The 22,898-nt window shown below is 41.6% G+C and overlaps 1 protein-coding gene across 1 annotated transcript in view; it reads left to right on the plus strand.

Moving 5' to 3' along the window:
- RAC2 (Rac family small GTPase 2) overlaps window positions 1-22,898 on the plus strand; it is a 126,438-nt gene that overhangs the window by 97,638 nt on the left and 5,902 nt on the right. Inside the window, exon 6 of the mRNA XM_082265418.1 lies at window positions 14,095-14,228. Coding sequence (XP_082121544.1) covers window positions 14,095-14,225 — 131 coding nt within the window. The 3' untranslated portion in view covers window positions 14,226-14,228. The remainder of the gene's footprint in view (window positions 1-14,094; window positions 14,229-22,898) is intronic.

The raw sequence follows: 22,898 nt of genomic DNA on the forward strand, positions 1-22,898 counted from the left end.
GCAAGTTAAATATTCTGTGACCTGACCTGCACTTATCAGCAAATACTGATAGGAATATCACAATAGATCTTGAAGTCTGCCATTGATATTACCTTCAGTCTACTATCAGAAGGCAGATCTACTGTTGGATATGTTTACAATAAATGCTTGATTAGCATTATCTTTAGTTGTAGTAACACCTTCTGACCTACAAGTGGTGCCACAGGATTTACTATGAGCATTGGTATGCTTAAAGGGAAGATATATCATTGAAAGTGCTGACCAGTAAAGAATAATAGATAGATAGATAGATAGATAGATAGATAGATAGATAGATAGATAGATAGATAGATAGATAGATAGATAGATAGATAGATAGATAGATAGATTCTAAGCTGCAAAGAGTGCCAGTCAATATGTTTGATAACCTTCACAACAGCATAGTGGTTACTACATCTGCCCTGTCTGCAAGGATTGTAACAGCATGGGATTACCTGCTATGAAAGTAGCCAAGTATGCATATGGACTGCAAGAGTGACAAGATGAGTCCAAGCAGTTTATAGACAAACCCACTAATAGCTAACAGTTCATCTGGAATTATCAGAATTGCCAGACTGCCAGTCCTGGCCTGGACAATACATATTTTTTGTAACTTTACATTACTCAACCCTCCAAATTAGTTTATTCTAATGTGGATTTTGTAAAAAAAGATGCTGCTAAGCCAACCTAAAAGAGGATGCAGGACAAAGAATCTTAATTTACTATGATGTTGTTGATATGAGACACATAGGTATTGCAAATAAAAAAGATACTCTAATATAGTAGCACCTACAAGTTCACATAGAAAATGCCAGCCATCCTCTATGTGACATTTTAATAGGTTTTAACATTATAAAGTAGTATAATCAAGGTTTTTTTCACAGAGAATAGGTACAGATACTCCCCCTTCTGAGTCACCCCATTGTCTCTGCTCTCTACCCACCACCAAACAACACCACCCATTTTAAATAAAACAGGACCAAGTGTTATTTTGTGGTGCTAAGTAATTTGTATGGAATTGTTAATGATAAAAAGAAAAGCAGTAAAATAGACCCCCTGCAGCCAGCATCAACCCCCCACCACCACAGTAACAAAAGATCTCCTAGCAGTAATAGATCCCCCAGAAACAATAGACCCCCTGCAGCAAAAAATTTCCCCCAGCAACAATAGATCCACCACAGAAACACCAACAATAGATCTCCAAGCAGCCGGCATTAGCAGATCTTCCAGCAGCTAGCAACATTAGACCCCTTTCTCAACATTAGATACCTCCCAGCAACAATTGGCCCCCAGTAGCAAAATACCCCTCCCTCATCAATAGATCCCCCCAGCAGCACTGTATCCCACAGCAAAAATAGATCCCCCAGCAGTAATAGATCCCCAAGAAACAATAGACCCCCTGCAACACATTAATTCCCCCAGCAACAATAGATCCACCACAGAAACAAGAGAGCCCCACCACTAACAATAGATCTCCAAGCAGCCGGCATTAACAGATCCTCCAGCAGCTAGCAACAATAGACCCCTTCCTCAACAGTAGATGCCTCCCAGCAACAATTGATCCCCAGCAGCAAAATACCCCTCCCTCAACAATATATCCCCAGCAGCCAGCATCAGTGGACCCTCCAACACACCTCAGGATCTCTTGCTATTATATGCATTCAGTGCTGGAGGTGCCCGGAACTGCGTTCCCTCACGTTCCTACTGAAAAAAATTCCTGAGTATAATAAGCACATATATCCACAGTGAGCATTTTGACATCACTGTGTTCAATTTTACGTCTCTTCAAGATTATTTGTTAAAAAGAAAAATAGGCAAAGGGTGGTTAAACAAATGACACTGTGGGGTTGGGAGCTGCAAAAAAGAAAAAAAAATCATATGGCAGAGAACAGAGATTTTAGTAATGCGTAAAGTTAAAGCATGTGAAGTAAAAATGCTGTTTCATTTAGCAGCAATTGACAGCTTCAGCCACTTTACTTCTGTTTGTAAACAAATGGTAAGGGATTCCCTTTATCTATTCTAGAACCTTATTTTAGATAAGATCTGGTATAGATGTTAATTTGAGGCCCCACAAAAAAAAAAGGCATGGGGTTCTCCCCGTGATTTACACCAAGCCCTTCAGATCTGCTATATATTTTAAGGGGGACCCACACAAAAGAAAATGTGGGGTTCCCCCAAGTGGATAGATTTTAAGGGGGAAACTCCATGCAAAGATCAGGGAAAAAAAGCATGAAATCCCATAGGGTCCTTTCACACGGCCGCTCCGTGTGTCCACAAATCATCCTATTTTTTGCGGATGATTTGCGGACATAATGTAAGTGAATGGCACTGCGGATGTCAGCGGAATACCATCCGCTGACATCCGATTTTCCTCCTTTCAGTTCTGTTCCGTTTTTTTCGAATGGAACAGAACCCTATTTTTTCATCCGTGTAAAAAACGGAAAGGAAGGAAAATCGGATGTCAGCGGTATCATCCGCTGACATCCGCAGTGCCATATACTTACATTATGTCCGCATATCATCCGCAAACGGATGGGATGATATGCGGGCACACGGAGCGGATGACACAAATGTCATCCGCTCCGTGAAAAAAAAAAAAAAAGTCCAGCAGCGGACTAAAGCAGTGGAGCGGCCGTCTGAAAGGACCCTTATGCAGCTTAGCAGACCAGAAACATAAGGAGGGGGAGCATGCAACTCCCTCTAGAACTATACTAGGCCACATGCTTGGGTATGTAGCCTGGCATGCTCAACTTCCCCCTTTGTTGCTGTGCTAGGGTGCTTGGATAAGGGTCTGATGTGAATTTTTGGACAGGAGTTTATGCTTTTTTTCCCCTCATTTTTTTGGGGGTTCCTACTTAAAGTCTATACCAAACCCTTTGGGTCTCGTATGGAATTTGGGGGTACCCCACACCATTTCTTCTTCATGGCATGGGTTCCCCTTAAACTTCATATCGGACCTGAAGGACTTGGTATGAGATATGGGGAAACATGATACTTGTTTTTACCTATCCCAGCCAATTAAGAATACCCCAGCCACATTTATTTGGCCTTGTCAGAAAATGAATGGGGCCAGATGACACCACTGGGTAATGACCCGGCGGTTGCTGGCACCTGCAACTTCCTTAACAACGTTGACAGTGGAACAAGGAAGATGTCATAAACAGTATAGTAGAGGGGTAGAAAAAGCCACTATTATGTATGATGTTCAGCTCCTACCAAAGTAGCTGAAAGTGTTAAACCTGCGTTGGGACCGAAACGGAAGCTCATCACTATTTTCATTATTCAACGCTAAAATGGTTGTTTACAGACTGGTTGTCTTGCATCTGGAATATCATACTGAAAATGAAAATGCTTACCTTTTCTTTTTTTTCTGTAAAATACAAATCAGCAATATAGTGCTTATAGTGGAAACCCCAAGAGAATGTGTCATTATATACATAGCTGACCGAGAAGCCTCTGACTGAAGAAACCCTGTCTGAGCCATGGGCCATACATTCGTTTTGTGACAATCACAATAAATATAAAATGGGGCCACTTTTTTGTCAGGCATACGTCAGAAGACAGATCCCCTTAACCTCCCTGGCGGTATGATTATTTCAGATTTTAGGTGCTGAAAGCGGTACCATTATTTTGCATGTAATTCTTAAGGACGAGTAGCCCAAACCAACTATTTACATATGATTTTTTTTTAACTGTGCGTTCTTCTTTATAACATCTCGGGTATGATAAAGTTTGAAACACAAAATCATAAATTATAATATAATAAATAAGTTAAATTATATATATATATATATATATATATATATATATATATATATATATATATATACACACACACATGTGTATATATATAAATAAATATATACACACACATATATACACATACATATATATATATATAAAGTAAAGTAAAACTGCAGGAAAGGGCACTGGAGAAAGAACTGGGGGGCAAACTAAGGTAAATTTATTTTATTTAGTAATTTATCAGTGTGTTTGTGTCTTTTACTTTTTGAATTTGCCGCCGGTTCCACCCCCCTGCGATCCGGCTGCTGCACGCTGCCAAAATACATCGCGGGATCCCGGGGACAAGGTAAGTAAACTCTTCCAGGATCCAGCGATTTCTCCCTGGCGGTACCCCGAGTGTGGCTCTGGGTTACCACTAATGGTACTGAAATTCCACCCCGAGTCAAACTCGGGAATACCGCCAGGGAGGATAAAGTGGTTGTAACCCTAAAAACCCCATTTCACCAGCAGCCTCTCTCCTTTATCCAGTCATTACACACTGTATAAGTGTTTGTTTAAATAGATGCCTCTAAATACCTTTTTCTAGTTCGTTGCAGGCTGGTCACGGTTACAGTGGGAGGACCGAGATCTCTCTCTGATGTCGGCCGGGAAGTCATGTGACCACCATGCTGGCCACTTGCCACCTCCCACTGTAGCCCTGGATCATAGTAGCAGAGTGGCCCAGAGTCACGTGACCTGCCTGAAGATAACCGGAAAAAGGTATTTAGAGGCATCTATTTCCACAAACACTTATACAGTGAGTTATCGCCAGATAAAGGAGAGAGGGTGCCAGGATGTTTTGTAAAGGTTTTTGTTTACTACGAATAGTGACAGGAGGGGGGGGGGGGTGCAGAGACAGCTCACACAGACATGGGAGCTGACAGGGAGGGAGGGGGTGAGGAGGACAGGAGACCTGCCTATGACGGAGGAACGCAAGCTGACCACAGTAGTCAGGGCTCATCGGCCATGATTATTGTGGTCAACTCACAGAGGGGAACACAGGAAGGGGCAGGATCAGCCAGGTTTTTTTTTTTATAGTTTAGAGAGGGGCTGGTGAGACACCACAAACACTGTGCTGTTTAATCTGCTATAATGGAACAGGATGTCTTTTTTTTATTATTTATTCTTTTAGGGTTACAAACACTTTAAGGGCTCTTTCACACGGTCTGCCTCCATAGGCGGATCCGTGTTGCTCAGCGGGGATCGATCCGCTATCCCCGCTGAGCCGGCGGATGACAACTCCGTCTCTGCTTGCAGAGCGGAGAGGGAGGTGTCTCAGCATCCGCTGCCCTCTATGGGGGATTGGATGAGAGCGGACCGCTTGTCCGCTCTCATCAGATCCGCTCCGCTCCGATTACTGAACGGATGGAAAAATAGGGTTTCCATCCGTCCAGATTTCAGCACAGGATCGGATGCGGATGGCAGCGGGTGTCAGCGGAGGTGTCTCCGCTGACACCCGCTGCCCCATAGAGCTGCATGGAGGATCCGATCAGATCTGCCTAAAAAACTGACAGGCGGATCTGATCAGACCGCCCGTGTGAAAGAGCCCTAAGTGTTAGTTTGTTTAAAAAACATATTTTTAAAGGGCTGGAAACCCTCAAGTAACTCAGTTACTATGGGCTATCTGCACCCTTAAACCCCTATATATTACAGATTTGTTGTAGATCCTTAACCCTTTATCTCCAGCTTGGTGACGAAAAGAAAAAATAAATAAATAAAGGCCATCTTCAATCAAAACTGTTTTTTTTCATCAAGAGATTTTGGTTTTTACGGTCGCTAACAAATTAAATAACATATGTTACACACATCTATTTAGAGCCCTTTTCCTAGGCATAGCTTCCATGTATCCCTCATTTGGAAGGACTGTCCCTCTTTTGGAACCAAATCCCTTCATCCCACTTTATTCTTCAGTTGTCCCTCTTTTTAGCCTGATGCAGGGGTGTCAAACCTTTTGACCTTCCTGGGCCACATTGAAAGAAGAGGAATTGTCCTGCGCCTCATATAAAAAAACACTAACAATAAGGATTGCTGATAAGCAGAAAAAGTCAGGGAAATTACAAGTTAACAATCACTGATATTGATAACGTACCTATCTGAGTAATAAAATTTCATTTTTTGTGATTTTTTAAAAGAAAAATAAAAGAGGGAAAAATAAAACTAGTGTGATATTTGACACTGTTTTTGATAAACGAATGCATCAAATTCTGGGTGGATGGACGTAGAAGCAATTCTCAATGAATTCTCAAGGTATTCAGTAGATATTTTGGTTTTAATTTTTTTTTTTTTTAACAAAATTTTATTGGAGTTTTAAAAAACAATGCAAACAAAAATACATGAAGTACAAATGAACATAACAATAAAACAATATAACCATAATATTCCATAGGGGAGGAAATGACAGTATCTGCAAATGGTACTGTGTAAGGATTAAGCGGAACAGGGAGGGGGGGGGATGGGGGGATTGAGTAACTGGGGGGGAAGGAATACCAAGAGGGGTGGGGTAGGGATAGATAATTGAGAAAGGAATCAGGAAGAAGGTCATGGGAAATAGAGGCTTAGGCTAATGCATAGGTCCTAGCGCATTATGACAGGATGCTCACAGTATTTCACAATAATTCACATTTCAAGATGTTCCAGATGTAGGCTGGGGCAAATAAGTTAGGTAAGAGTTCCACTTGGATTGGAAGCGTGTGGGGAAACCAGATAGTAGCTTTACATCTAGTAGTTCTTTGACCAATAGTTTATTAAGGTCATCGTGAACCTCCTGAATCTTAGGGGGGTTGTGGGTGGTCCATTTTCTCAGAATGGACCTTCTGGCTATCATGAGACATGTTGATATCCAGGGTTTGTTGTGGTATAATAATAGGGCATGTGTTGGGTCCAGGCCCAGGGTAGGACCATGTAGGTTTCCAAACAGAAGGAGGAGAGGATTGTTTGTTGGGGGTAGTCCCGAAACGGTTGATACTAGTTGCTGCACATCTAGCCAGAATTTGGAGATATGTGGACAGTCCCAGAGTCTGTGAGATAGGGTCGGTCTATGTAGTAGGCACCAAGAACATGCTTGTGCTGTGGGTGAGGTTGCAGAGGATGCGAAAGGAGAGTAGGCCCTGTGTATAATCTTTAGTTGTTGTTCTCTCCAGAATTCATTTTCAATTAATTTGCATATCGTGTTATATCCGCGGATAATGTTGGTGAGCAAGTGGGGATGGTTAAAAACTTTCTTCCAGGGTGTTGGTGGGTCAAAGTCTTTCATTTGGAGACGTTGGCTTAGGAGGGGTTTGTAGACATCTGAAAGTGTACATTTCATAATTTGAACCAGGGAGTCCAGCAAAGAGTCACGGAATTGCTTGCTTTTATCCGGGCACAGATCCTCAGCGAACGTCGTAGCTTGTTGGAGATGCAGATAATGGTGAGAAGGTATATTATAAGATTCACAAAGTTCTGAGTGCGGGCGAGGTCAGCCCGACTTAGGGTCAAATAATTGATGAGCAAGGGAAAGACCGTTAGTGGGCCAGGTAGAAAAGGGCAAATATTGTCTGGCTTGAGGAAACAAGGGGTGACCCATGATGGGGAGGTATTTGGAAAAACGGGGTTACAGATTTAATATCTTTGACACTTCCCTCCATGCTATCACAGTATCTCGTAAAAGAAGATTGTTTCTAATAGATGTCTATGCATCCTCCAGCAGATGGAGGAGATCCTCGTTGTTGGACAAATAGGATTGGAATCACCATATATGTGTCGAGGGAAGGGTGTCAGGATGAGATAGATCAACAGAAATTGGGGCATGGTTCGATATACTGTAGCTATTTGGGCAATTGAGGGATTAGAAATAAAATTGAGGATGGGGGGATTCGAGAAAAAATTGTCGATTCTAGAGAGACTGTCATGGGGGTGGGAGAAAAAGGTGTATTCCTTTTCCAAGGAGTTCAACCCCCTCTAGGCATCCTTGAGGTGGAGGGTGGTCGCAAATGTCGCTAACTGGGTGGACTGAGGATGGGGGAAGGGGGTAGGGAATGACATTCCCTTGACCTGTCCTCGGCGAGGTGCATGATAGAGTTGAAGTCACCCCCAAAGAGAAGTGGGAGGTGGATATAGGGAGCTATTTTGGTTGGAGAGTTGGGGGCAGAAATGTTTGCTATAGCTAGAGTGAAGGAGTGAATCTTGAGCGTTATTTTAGACAGTCTACCAAGGACATCTACATCTTCGGAGAGTAATTCACATGACAAGTTTTTGTTTATGAGCACAAGGACACCTACTTTCTGCTTGACTGCAGGTGAACCATAGACCTGTCCCACCCAGAGCTTTCTCATGCGATGGAAATCAGAGGCTGCAAGGTGTGTTTCCTGCAGTAGTGCAATGTCAGCCTTCATTCTTTTTAAATGACGGAGAATGGCCATTCTCTTATTAGGGGATCTCAGACCCTTAACGTTCCAAGAGACTATTTTCATGCTATGGAGGGTCAGAGGGGGATATGAGAAATAGCATAATTTCTATAGGTAGTGAATATGATTGGGGCGAAAACATCCTTTGATATAAGAGCCTAAAGCTCTGAAGCATCATGGGGGGATATGGCATTCTTGGGTATGGGGACGGTATTCCCAGGAAGAGGGTGGGGGGACCTAACACTACAGCAAAAAGAAAAACAAAATAAACATAGAAACCACATACCAGCAACATCCTGGACTTCTCTTTTTTCCCAATGAGCACCATCCTACCTAGACGGCGTTACCGGAGAAGTTGCTGTGCACTCCTGGGACAGCGTGTTAAAACATCAGGGTTTAGCATAGCATTTCCCCGCTCAGGATGAGAGTAAACGGTTTTGTTGTGTATATATTCCTGTCATGAATATGGAAACCGCCAGATCACGTACCAGGAAGGACCGGTAAACATCACTCCGGCAAGGCCGTGTAGGTCTGCAAAAGAAAAAAATAAGACAAAGCATGACATCAGGCCTATACTGGCAACGTTCAATATATTGAAGAAGAGGAAGATTTAGTATTAAGACAACAATATTTAGCAAATACTCAAATATGTTATTGTGGTCAACTCAGTCGGGGGGTGGAGGCAGAGGTGAGGTCAGAACGTAGACCTAAAGAGCTGGAACTGACGTGAGGTCAGAGATAGAAGGGGTGTCATCGACACCAAAGACGATTCGAAAGGATGAGCCATAAGTGATTTTGTTCTGTAGGTTACTTCCCAGACTTGCGGGAGCAACGGACTCTTTTAGGGGATTCTTTCCTCGGGCTGTTGAGGCTTCTGATCCCTGGGGATCTTGCAGGTGAGGACGCCTGGGTCTACATTGGGATCTGCATATAAGCTTGCAAATAATTTGCCGCTTCTTCCGGGTACAAAAAGGATTTTGTTTCGCCTGCCGCAGTAGTAAATCGCAGAATTGCAGGATACGCCAGTGTAAACTTGATCCCTTTTTGAAATAGTGCGGCACAAGTAGGTTGTAAGGCTTTTCGTCGCCTTGCGACTTCTTGCGAATAGTCCGCGAACAGAAGAATCATGTGGCCATCCGGTTGTAGCAATTTAGCGTTGCGGAAGGATTTTAGAATAGCAACCCTATCAGCGTAATTCAAAAAGCGGGCTATGACCGGTCTCAGTGTGCGCCGTTCATTGGAAGGAGGGCCCAGGCGGTGCGCTCTTTCCACTGTACATGGGGTGGTGATTCCCAGGGCTTGGGGGATCCTGATGGAGCAGACTTCATCTAGGGCTGCATTATGGTACGATTCAGGGACCCCAATAAAGCGGAGATTGTTCCGGCAGGAACAGTTTTCCAAATCGTCCAGTTTTTCCAGGACATATTGTTGGGTCTGGGAATATCTCTGATCATTAGCCATATTAGCTTGGATTTCATCTTCCACATCAGAGAGGTGATGTTCCAGCTCTGAGATTCTTTTGGATTGCTCCCCTAACTCCTTGCGGAGCTGAGAAATGCCTGCGTTGACTGCATTATCCACAGCTGAGGTGATAGTGGGGGAGAGTAGGGCAGCCACAGCATGAGCGATGCGGGCATACTGCTCTTCTTCCTGCGGTGTGGCAGGTGAAAAGTTTCCGGGCAGAGCTGGTGCTTGCAGTCCCGCAGCGTGGCCAGGTAGAGCGGCGGACATATTGGCTGCACTGCATGTGACTGTGGCAGCATCTATGCTGGGATCTCTGGGCGGGGGGGTCCTGTGGATTACAAAACGATCCATGCTGCGGGAGACCGGGGAGCAAGGGGAAGCAGGTCTGCACAGTTTCGCCATCCAGAGAGGCTGTAGAGCGGGTTTAATATGCCGATATGCACCGGAGCCGCCGCTAACACGTCTAGCTCATCAGGCGCCGGAACCGGAAGTCTTGGTTTTAATTTTGACCTTCGTGTGTTTCATCCTTGATAGTAGATGCTCACAGATTTAGATGCTGCGGAAAACTGATGACATGAATAAGTTGTGATTGTGAACAGAGGGATATTTTTCTTTCGGAAAATAAAATGTATAAAAGTCCAGTAAAGAGACACTTTCACATTCTTTTTTCTGCTGCATATATTTGCTAAGTGTAAATGCTTTTTTTATAAATAATTACGAAAAAAAACTTTTTAAAGTAAGTTTACGATTTTGTGTTGGGCTGCATATATATAGTCAGCCTGCGGGCTGCATGTTAGACATCAGAAAACTTTACTATATAACTACTAAGAGTGTTATATTACACTAAACCTTTCATCTAACCTCAAAATTATCAAATTTGTTGTTTTGAAAAAAGTATAGAGGAAAAAAAAGCACTTGTGTTTATGACCATTTTTTCTGCATATTAAAGCGGTTGTAAAATATATATTTTTTAAAAAGTAACAAACATGTTATACGTATCTGTTCTGTGCAGAGCAGCCTTGAAAATCCTCTTCTGGGGTCCCCCGCCTGCGTTCTAGTCTCCTCCTCTTCTGTGTGCACCACCATAGCAAGCCACTTGCTATGGGGGCACAAGCGTGAGCTCACTCCCGAGCCAGGCTGTTTTTGTTCCCCATTCTCTCTTCACAGAATTTGATTTACAGAAGCAGGAGCCAAAATAATTACAATGGATATATTGTTTTTTTTTGTGAAAGCCTTTGAGCGGAAGTCTTAAAAAATATGACTTTTTAATATTTTATATTAAGACATACTGGATATTTCTTCATTTGAGATTACCAGTCACACCTATCAATTTGTTTTTATGTTGCGGTAACACATGAATTAACACAGCACATTATACACACATTAGCCACGGTGACTATGATCCTAGAACACTGTGGCACATTAATAAGGGATAAGATGTTAGTAAATGGAGATGTACCATATTACAGTAAAAGGAAAATTGCAGAGTTGCTGCAGGTTCTGACTCTACTCTCTTTTCCACTCCTGCAAAATTCTGTGGGTGTAGGTAGGGAAGAAAATCAATATTAACAAAATTCATTAATATTTGCAATATGCTTCTGAAACACAGGAAAGTCCCAGAGGCAGTGCATGGGGGCTACATGCAGCAAATGTGTGACCAGATGGTCCGTACTGGTGTAAGGGATCCCTTTAATTGTATTTAAAACATGTCATGCTGTTAGTTCTACTATGGCTCATCTTTGTATGCATTATTTAGTCAAATACTTTAAGCACATGTAATGATTCTGTTTTATGTGTAACGAGTTAGTCCACTTGCTGCCTTTTTATATCTGTAAAGAAAGTGACAGGCAACAAGTGAATTTTCAGCTGCTGGGAGTCATAGTACCGCAATACACACGATTCTAATAATTGTCAGTCATTATGCTAGGGCCTTGGGGAATAAAGGGTGGAGAAAGACAATGAGAGAGATCTATGCACCTGAGATCCCTGGTCAACTCCTTTGTGTAGAAAGTCATCTGGCTGAAAGATTTTCATAAACTTTAAACTATGGGAAATGCAGCAGCTAAAATGAAACTTCAAATGTGTTATGGGAAATAAACGATGAGGATAAAAACCCACTGCCAGTGTCTCCAAGCGCAATAAAACAGTAACAACTGTAACAGTTGTTTTGGGTAAACTGACCATTCAAGCATGCAGTTTGAACCTTGCTATATTAACTTAAAAACATAACTGAAAGTTATATTGTATTCTGAAATGGCGTCAACTCCAAATGTGTTACGGAAAGAAACAATGGAGGTAAAAGCCCACTGCTGGAGTCTCCAAGAGCTATAAAAGAATGAGGCCGGCCATAGACGGAGCAAATTTCTTTCCTGCTACCATGGGCTCTGCACATAGACAGTGTTGACAGGGAAATTCCTTCCCGTGAAGAAATTGCGTTCTCTTGGTGGGAGTGGGGGGTGAGCGGCGGAACCCATCCCCACAGGGAGAACACAGTGATTATTGCTAGCAGCTATAACAGCCATAATCGCATGTAAAATCCGGCAGGCTGGGTGTACCCAAGTTGATCGATCAAAAACATTTTGCCTGCCAATACTTGGTTCAAATCTCGGCCAGTTCCTGCTAATTTAGTTACATAGTTACATAGTTAGTGAGGTTGAAAAAAGACATCAGTCCATCCAGTTCAACCTATGATGTGTGTGTGTGTTTGCTTTTAACCGTACATTGTATACCCCTGTATGTTGTTGTCTCTAAGGTGCCCATCTAACAGTTTTTTGAAACTATCAATGTTCCCTCCTGATACGACTGCTTGTGGAAGAGAATTCCACATCCTTACCGCTCTTACAGTGAAGAACCCCTTACGCACTTTAAGGTTAAACCGCCTTTCCTCTAGTTTTAGTGAGTGGCCACGTGTCTTATTGTATTTCCTTTCTCTGAATAGTTTGTTCCTTATGCTAGGGTCGCCAGTACAGTATTTGTACATTGATATCATATCCCCCCTCAATCATCTCTTCTCCAGAGAGAATAGGTTCAGTGCTTGTAGTCTTTCCTCATAATTTGAAATGCGTATGGCCGGCTTAACAGCTGTTTTGGGTATACTGACCCTTTAAGCATGTAGTCTGAACCTTTTGTATTAACCTGAAACATAAGTAAAGGAATATTTTACTCTGAAATGGCATCAACTCCAAATGTGTGGAGAAAAGAAATGATGGGGTAAATACCCCCTGATGGAGCCTCCAAGAGCTAAAAAAAAAGTAAGGCTGGCCATAGACAGAGCAAATTTCTTTCCTGCTACCACGGGTTCTGCACATAGACAGCGTTACTGGGGAATCCCTCCTGTGGAGCCATTGTGTTCTCCCGGTGGGGGGAGGCAGGCGAAGCTGTCCCCACCAGGAGAGCACAGTGATTATTGCTAGCAGCTATAACAGCCACTAGCAATAATCGGATGTAAAATCTGGCAGGCTGATTGCACCCAAGCTGATCAGTCGAACAACGTGGGTACATTCAGCCTGCCAATACATGTTTCAAATCTCGGCCACTTCAGCAGGAACTTGGTGGCCAAGATTTCAACCACATATGGCCGGCTTAAAAATTGTAACAGCTGCTTTGGGTTTACTGATCCTTTAAGCATGCAGTTTGTACCTTCTGTATTAAATGGGAGCATAAGTAAAGGAATATTGTACTCTGAAATGGCATCAACTCCAAATGTGTGGAGGAAAAAAAATGATGGGGTTAAAAACCCACTGCTGGAGTCTCCAAGAGTCAAAAAAAAGTAACAACCGTAACAGCTATTTCGAGTAAACTGACCCTTTAAGCATGTAGTTTAAACTTTCCTGTAGTAACCTGAAACATAGGTAAAGGAATATTGTATTCTGAAATGGCATCAATTCCCCAACTAGAAAATAAGAAAAAGTCAAGATGTGTGGTGGGATATCTCATGGCTGCATAAACATCTATATTAAGTCCACCCACAAATAAAATATCAACTGTGGACTGACATTTTAAGCCTACTGCTGAAGACAACTAGTTTTAACCTGAAATTGAAACAATAAAGATGTCAAGAAAATATTATGTGTTTGTTACATATATTTAATTGTTAGCTAGCATCAAGGACAAGCCAAAGTGGTGACTGTAAACCTATTGTGAACATTAGAAATTGAGAGAGTGATGATGTTGCTGAGAAGAATGGTTAATGATGTTATTTTGGGTTCAGTAAAGACAAGGATTGAATACAAATACACCAAGAAAACAACCGTGCTTCCATAATGAATGACGAAAAGCAACCAGACTGCTGTCTATCCTGATCACATATCTACTTCTTTCTTTCTTGACACCGTCCTTGCATCGCTTTTTGTTTTTGTCTTTTGTATTGTCTCTCAGCATTCCTTTTATGATCCAAAAGCTTTGTTGCTCTTTTATTAACATTTTTTTCCCTTGTTGTCTGCAGAGGCTGTGAAGTATTTAGAGTGCTCAGCTCTCACACAACGTGGACTAAAGACAGTGTTTGATGAGGCTATTAGAGCTGTACTATGTCCACCACCCACCCGGACCAAAAGCCCCAAGTGTGTCTTGGTGTAAAAGGTGAGCTACGGATTGCATTGTACATAGAATCTGCTCTGTTGCTGCCTTTATTTCTTGTTTGACCTCTCTGTGCAATTATCCTCATACAAGGAATATTGCATACAATGTCATATAAGCCTTAACAATGTCATTGCTCTTGGATCTAGAGCTTTTGTTAAATATTACCCGGAGATCCTGCCATAAATGTCTTTGTTCATGCACTTTCTGTTATTGGGGGACAACACCCTGTTCTTTTCTCCTAATTATGCCCCTGCATTGCCACCCTGTCATATGGGTGTCTAATGAAGATTACAAATGGCCATTTCAACACACAATGTGCAAGCATGGTCCACTGTTGTCACCAACAGGAAGTTTGCCTATATCTCCAGTATGTTCATATTGACACGAAATGGTTTCAGGAGATTTGCAACATTAAGATACAATAAAGGATAAAATAAGGTGAAAACTAGTATTTTATTTTATATATAAATATATATATATACTTTAACAGGCGTTGAGATAAGAAGGAAATATACTTGATAATTTAGCACATTTAATTATGTACAATGTTTCATATTGACAAGCACCACAAGAGGGAGCAGTAGTGTCTGAGTTTTGATATTGTACATTAATCTCTATGGTTGTTTTTTTCTCCTTTCTATATGACAATTTTTAATATATCACTATTTTAAAAAATGTAAAAATTATTTCACTGCCCACTGGAATGCTTCCTCTCTTTAAGAGCTAAGGAATCCGGCAGAATCTACAGTATCTCACACTTCAAAGTATTGTTGGATGTCTGTGTCCGCAAGCCATAAAGGTGCACTAGTCAATCTTCTCTAGCCCTCTAATCTGAACTAACCTAACAACCCCCATCCAGCAGCTTACCTGAGCTTGACAGCCATGGCCCTCATCACTGTTTACATACTAGGGGCAGAAACCTTAAACACTGTTCTTATTGCACTTGAGCCCCAGTAGATCTAAATGGTACTATACTCTAAAGCCTCGTACACACGCAACGATTATCGGCCGACCGATCGGCCGTCTTTTGTCCAGTGTTGTTGTGTTGGTTGAAATGTGCTCTAGACTGCACACGAGTTTTCTCGGCCAACAACAACCAACTTCAGAAGTGATGTCATGTGCTGGTTTACTTTCCGTGTTTTTTCTTCTCTGAGCATGCCCAGTCTTGCTCATCTGATTTTTGTCTGCCGAAATCTGTACTGACTGACGGAAAATCGGCCGTTCTGTTGACGGCCAACAAAAATTTTACAGCATGCACACCAGATTTTGTTCGGCCGAAAAGTCGCAGTCGGTTGTTAGCATCATACTAACAAGACGAAAATCGGCCGATCGGACGTTGGCCGAAAATTCACGGCCAACAATCGTTGCGTGTGTACGAGGCATTAGTGTCTTCAGGAATATGACTCCATACAAGTCTACAACATATATTTCCATTTAGCTTGAAGTGGAGGAGAGTTTACTTGTCATCCTGGCCTACCTATCACTTTCATGAAAAGCCAAGGTACTGTTGTCTTTGGACTAAGAGGTATTGTCATAGATTCCCAGGGAAGAATAAAATAGACTAAAATACAGTCTCATTATTTTTTTAGTACACTGTACATTGAAATATATGGAGCATATCATTATTTGTTGAGAAGGTTGCTGGATAAGGTGAGTATGCAGATAAGGAAATGATTAGTGTTAGGGCTTAGAAACAGAGTTAGGTTAGATTAGTGTTAGACATAGCTTGTAGGAGCTTCTTTCAGGTGTTGAGGGTAGGTAGTGTTAAAACCCAAACCAACCAGTAATATTTTACACATTATTATTCCAGTTGGGATAAGCAAATGTGACCAACGTGGTTGCTATTGACAACAGTATTTTTTTTCAGTGGATCAGAATTTTTGCTTTGGTGTTTCAATAAAATAGATTCTCATGTTGTGAAGATATACTTGAAGCAGTGACTGCAATCATTCCCTACTTTCAATGAATTTCTGATCCATAATCTTCTTTCTTGGCCAAATATAGAATAGTCAGATTAAAAAAAAATCACCATTCCCTTCCCTCATCCGCAGAGGAGTCTCTGCATTCTCCTTCTTTCTGAGCTTGATCCTCTTTTCTTTTATAAGAATATCTTCCAGGCAGATTGAATTAAAAAAAAAGAAAACCCGCTAATATTTTTTTTTGGTGGGATATTGTTTGTGATGTCTGGGAAGCTTTTTAATTTGGCATATAAGAATAACTTATTAATAATGAGAGAACACAGGGGGAATAGTTTAACGCTAGTATATGAATCATCATCCCAGCGCATTTTATCACCTGCTTAAGCCTGGTGAGATGACCTAGAAAAGGCCGTAAATGAGCTATCGTCTTCTCAGTACACCCTTATTATAGGAGAGCAATTACAAATACTGTATTTAAACTGAGTTTCTAGGCTGATTAACTATTTTATTGTCATATCATAAACTACATATTATCCTAAATACTTTTTTTTTAATAAATCCAAAAGAGAATGTAGTACAGTGAAGAGTTTGGTAGAATAGCTTGATTAGGATTTATAAAAGATTCAAGGGCTCAAATATAGCATATGGTTCCAAGCAATATTTGGCTGCATGATACAATTCTTATGCCTCGTTTCCACTGAGTGGTACGGTACGGTTCGGTTCAGTACGGTACGGTTCGGTACGGTACACATTGCGTTTCCACTGCCAATAGTACCCTTTCATGATAGGCGTGGTGTATCAGGAAAGCTGTGATAGAGAATTCTCTGTCAACCAATCAAAGTTCTGCAGAGTGTAGCTCCACCCAGTTGGTACGGTACTAATGTTCTTGGTACCCCAACCAAAGGGTACCAAAAAAGTGGTACGGTACGGTTCGGAATTAGGGTACCATTCACAATGGAAACAGCATAAATAGCGTACCGTACCGAACCGTACCAGAAAGCTCAGTGGAAACGGGGCATAATATTTGCAAATAGGATTAATAACCTGTGTGTTAGGGTTTATAGTTGATGAAGGATGAAGGATTCCATTGGTGTAGTAATATACATTTCAACAACAACATTTAAAATTTACTTTGGGGGGAGAGAAAGTAGAGATCCATTTTTTGAAGCTGACAATGATAAGGTGGGCAGTCGAGGTGAGGGTAGTTGTGGAGACATATGGGAAACCTATAGCTGAGAATTCATTACTGCCTGCCAGGTGTTGCCACCCTAAACATGTAATTAGGGCCATACCACAACAGCAATTTATAAGAAGAAGACAGAATTATACAGATTTTACGACCTTACAAGAGTTTGTAAGTGGTTACAACTATGACAATATAAAATGTACATATCAACATGCTAAAAACAAACAAATAGAGGAATTATTGAGAGGTGGGATGATGTAATTATTAAAAATGAGTAAAGTATGTGCTACCAAATATAGTGGTAGGAATAAATGAATAACGGGATTATGAGACGATATCTCCTTATACTGACCAAGGACCCTGGCTTCAAGCCACACAGGGAGTGGAGTGGTGTTTTAAAAAGCACCTACCTTAGGGATCTATTTATCACCCAGCTTACTTGAATCTAGAGCTGATAAGACTACCTGGCTTAGTACCTGTGGGGGTTATTTGCTAAAACTAGAGGGTGCAAAATCTGGTGCAGCTCTGCACAGAATCCAATCAGCTTCCAGGTTTTATTGCCAAAGCCTAATTGAACAAGCTGAAGTTAGAATTTGATTTTGATTTGCACTCCCCTTTACCTTCCTCCCCCACCTTTCTTTCTTTTTCTTACTTATTCTTTATATTTTTTTTTCATACATCTATTTTGTGTGTGTGTGTGTGTTTTTATTTTTTTTTTTAAATTACTGGACAACAGTGTTAATTATGATGTCAAATTTCCATTTAGTTTTGTTCATAGTCTGTTGACTAAAAAGGCATTTTAGTTTTAGTCGTATTTTAGTCATCTGAATTGTTTTAGTTTTAGTCATATTTTAGTTGACTAAAATCTCCAGTACATTTTAGTTGACTAAAATCTAATGGGTTTAGTTAAATTGTGATGCATTATTTAAGTATTTCTCTAGAATTGCCAAACTCAAACGAGTACTTTTTGCTAGAAAATTGCTTAGAACCCCCAAATATTATATATATTTTTTAGCAGAGACCCTACAGAATAAAATGTAGATTGTTGCAATACTTTATGCCACACCGTATTTGCGCAGCAGTCTTACAAACATACACTTTTTTAAATTAAAAAATAAGAAAACCGTAAAGTTAGCCACCCAATTTTTTTCTATAATGTGAAAGATAATGTTACGCCAAGTCTAGGGCTAGAATTATTTCTCTCGCTCTAAGAATTGTGGCAATACCTCACATGTGTGGTTTAAACACCGTTTACATGTGTGGATGCGAGCTCAGAGGAGCTTTAATTTTATTTTTCTTATTTCTTTTACCTTTTATTTTTTACTTTTATACTATACCTTTAAAAAAAAAAATGTTATCACTTTTATTACTATTACAAGGAATGGAAACATCCCTTGTAATAGAAATAAGCAGGACACTTCTTTAATGTGAGATCGGGGGTCAAAAAGACCTCAGATCTAACATCTACCCTTAAAAGCGAAAAAAAAAAATGGGCCCCAATAAGGCCGTTGGGCGGAAGCAACTTATGACATCGCTCCAAGGCCATAGAGTCGAGTTGGGGCCATCTTGCCCTCACTCGATTTCCTGCCTGTGACTGCAATGGACTGGATCGTTTTCCCTGCTACCAACGGCTCCAGTTGGCGGGATAAATGACCAGGAAGCGGCGGGAAGGGGGCACCTCTCCCACTGCCCATAAAAGCGATCCTGCGGCAAATTCGCCACTGGGACCACTTTCATGTGAGAAAAGAAAATACCGGGGTTATGGCAGCTACTGTCAAAGTACCGACGTAAAACTGCGACGGGCAGTCGGAAGTAGTTAAATAAAACCAAGTTTCCTAAACAAACAAAAATATTGCTTTTTGATAAACAGAAGTGCAACTTTAAAATATATATATATATATATAAACTATAGACTCTACTGGCTGAAATGCCTTTGTACATATTGCTTACTAACATTAATTATTTAAAAAAAAAAAAGCCTTTTTCTTCATTTCTTTTATTTTTTATTTTCAGCTGCTTAGTAGATGCCCCCCTATGTATTATTATATGGTAGTGCAGTGTTAAGTTTGACATCCGATTTCAATTTAGTTTTAGCCATAGTGTTTTGACTAAAATGCCATTTTAGTTTTAGTCATATTTTAGTCTTTTGACTAAAACTCTATTTTAGCTTTAGTCATATTTTAGTTATCTGAATTGTTTTAGTTTTAGCGTCAATGAAATGAACACTGCTGGACAAAAAAAAAAAAAAACATTTCTAACTGTGAACATATTCTTTGATCTCAGAACCCTTTGTATTGTTCATTCATATTGATTGTATTGCAGAAGCAGCTTGAACATCTAGGAGAGTATATATTCAAATTTCTTTGGAGCCCTTCCATAAATAGTTATGAATTAGAGACTGCTACAGCCATGACATCACACAAGAGCAGCAACTCTCCCTTTAAGTTAACAGAGTTCAAAGCTGTAACTGCCCATTCTCTATCCAGTCCTCACAGTCCATTAGCTTCAAAACAGGACGGACAACTGTGAAAGAAATTAGCTTGGCCCTTAAAGGGTTAATTCATCAGAGAAATGAAAAGGTGAACTAACACCCTACACACTCCCCACCCCCCATGGTCCCAACTGTATTTGCCTTCATGGGTGATGAGCTGCCTAAGTCCACGCAGCTGGTGCAGTGATCTGGGGAATTGAAATTTTCGCTCTTCTCCCTCTTCTCTTTATACCGCTCCTGGGAAAGATCAGAACGATTCAGATTGGTCAGCGCTGGCACAGATTCATCCTAGAAGCACTGCAGAGAGAAGAGGGAGAAGAGTGGGGATTTCAAATCCTTGGACAGCTGCACTAGCTGCATGAATACTGATGGCTCATTACCCATGGGGGTAAATACACCTCTTTCTAAAAAGGTGAACTTACACTCAGTGGCATACGTAGCACATCTGGCACCCGGAGTCAGTCATTTTTTTTCATCTCCCCCTCTAAAACAGTGTCTAAAGAAAAAAACCTGTATGGTTCATCCACTGTGTCAAATTATGGGTGTGGTTAAATTGCATTAACAGTGGGAGGGGATTAACCCTAATACCTGAGTCTACTCAGCCTATACTCATCAAATATATGCTACAACCCTTTCACCCACGAAATATGCTTTTACCCCTATATGACCACCCAACACATATGCAGTGGCAAAAGGGTGGGCTCCAACACCCACACACCACACATATGTTGCTGGGCGGTGTTCTATATGTGCACTGCATGCTCCCGGCACAAAGACCGTGCTATCAAACACAGCTCTTGGACTTGACTAAAGATTGGTAGTCAGTGAGACCCCGTAGTACAGATCCAACCCTCAGGACAGACCCCTTACTACAGACTGGCCCTCCTGGCGCAGATCCCCTTCAGTACAGACAAACTCCCTGTGCACAGACCAACCCCTCAGCACAGACTGAGCCCCGCCCCCCCCAGCACAGACGGAAACCCTTGAGCACAGGTCCCTTAGTACACACCGACCCCTAGCACAGACTGACCCTCCTAGAGCAGAACCAGTCAGCACAGATCAACCCCCTCAGCACAGACCCTGCAGCAAAGAATGACCCCCCCCCCCCCCCTCAACATAGACCCCTCAGTACAGGCTGACTCCCCTAGGACACACACCTCAGTACACACTGATCTTCAGCACAGACCCATCAGTACAGACTGACAACCCAGCATAGACTCCTCAGCACAGACTGACCCCCCCCAGCACAGACCCCTCAGGACAGACTGGCCCCCAGCACAGACCCCCTCAGTATAGACTAACCTTCCTGATGTGCCTTAATCTCCCTTCCAGCCCACTGGCTCAGTAGAGACTTCCCCACTAAAGACCACATAGTACAGACACCCTTCCCTCTAGTACAGATACCTCAGTACAGACACCTCTCTCTCCAGTACAGAACCCTCAGTACATAAAACTCTACCCCCTCCCCAGTTCAGACATCGCCATGCCCTACAAGTACAGACACCACCACCATAAACACAACCCTCAGTACAGCCAACCACCTACCCCCCCTACACACACACACAGATAGAGAAACCTCAGTACAGACAACCCCCATTCCCTCCCCCAAGGTACAGAACCCAGAACAACTCTCCCTCCTCTCTCAACTTACTCATTAGAAGATCATATACAATGAGAACTTAGACTGAGGGGAAGTCTGGAGCAGGGCATGAGAGTGATGGACAGAGCAGGGGAGGAGACTTCCTCCCACTCTGATCTTCTGCTATGGCCATCTGACATTTATGCAGATGGCAGATTTACTGAAGGTGCTGTGGTCATCTGACATTTATTTTTTGTGTTGCTCAGCACAGGGTACCCCACAACAAAATCGTAATATGTTGTTTACCGATGCCAATATGTGATGGCTATAGTAGTTTTTAGATGTCATACATCCCAGGCGTCTTCCTGAGCATTTTATTTTCCATCTGGAGGAGGGGCTTTTTCAGCTAAGCACCAGCTATGCACACTTTCCCACCTGCATGCCTGATCTAAGGGCAGGTGGATTCCAGGAAGTAAATGCTATCAACACTTATTCAAGATGGCCACAGCTAGAAATGCCAGGGGGGTTTTATCAAAGTGATTTCTCAACAAAATAAAGCATAGAGACATGGATGAATGAGTGAGTTTGCCTTAAATATTAAAACTCAATTTATTAGCATTTCCAGTTTGTAGTGCTCAGATACAGTTTAGTTCTGCTTTAATTCAGTTGAATCTGTGGACAGCCTTGCATTTAGAGTTTCCAGCTGGCTGGTGTTTTGCCGGTCCAGCTGATAAAAAAGATGCTAATGTTATCGAAGAACACATTAACAAGCACAGAAAGATGGTGTTTTTCCCAATAAGTGCGGAAGCCATAGATTTATTATCAATGTGTTGCTGTTTAAATGTTCACCATAATATTATGTCAAGCATAAAAATGAAGCAATAACCAAAATGTCACCATAATATTATGTCAAGCATAAAAATGGAACAATAAGCCACATTTAAAGTGAATCTATATCCATGACTTGGAATCCAAAATTTTATGGTCAGGGATTTAACCATTCCATTCTCTATCTAAAACAAATGGGTGTTGGCTATAGTTGTCTAAATAATTATGGCATTTTGAAAAAGTATGTAACACCTACAAATCCACTGTGCATTATGGAGAAAACGAAACCCTTAACATCAGTTACCAGCATCAAGAGCAACTTCTAATATACTACAGCAGTGATCTCCAAACTGTGAAAAAGGGGCCGGATGCGGCTCTATGCTTGCTTTTATCCGGTTCTTGGGACAACATTCTCCCCACTGTCAGCAACAATGGGGCACTATTCCTTTCATTGACACCAACGATGTCCTTCCACTGACACTTTATTTACAAAGTGTGGAGTCCCCTGTACTACAGCAATAGCGTTCTAGATCACAGCCATGCACATGCATATGCACATGGTTGGATCAATTTTAGGGTGCCAATTAACTTACCACAATGGCAATATGCTTTTGAGTCTTATAAGAACTAAAACATATTCCTTTCTTAGTGGACTAGGCAAGGTCTG

This window comes from Pelophylax lessonae (genome assembly GCF_965119305.1).
Source record: "Pelophylax lessonae genome assembly, chromosome: 8".
In the NCBI taxonomy this organism is placed as follows: Eukaryota; Metazoa; Chordata; class Amphibia; order Anura; family Ranidae; genus Pelophylax; species Pelophylax lessonae.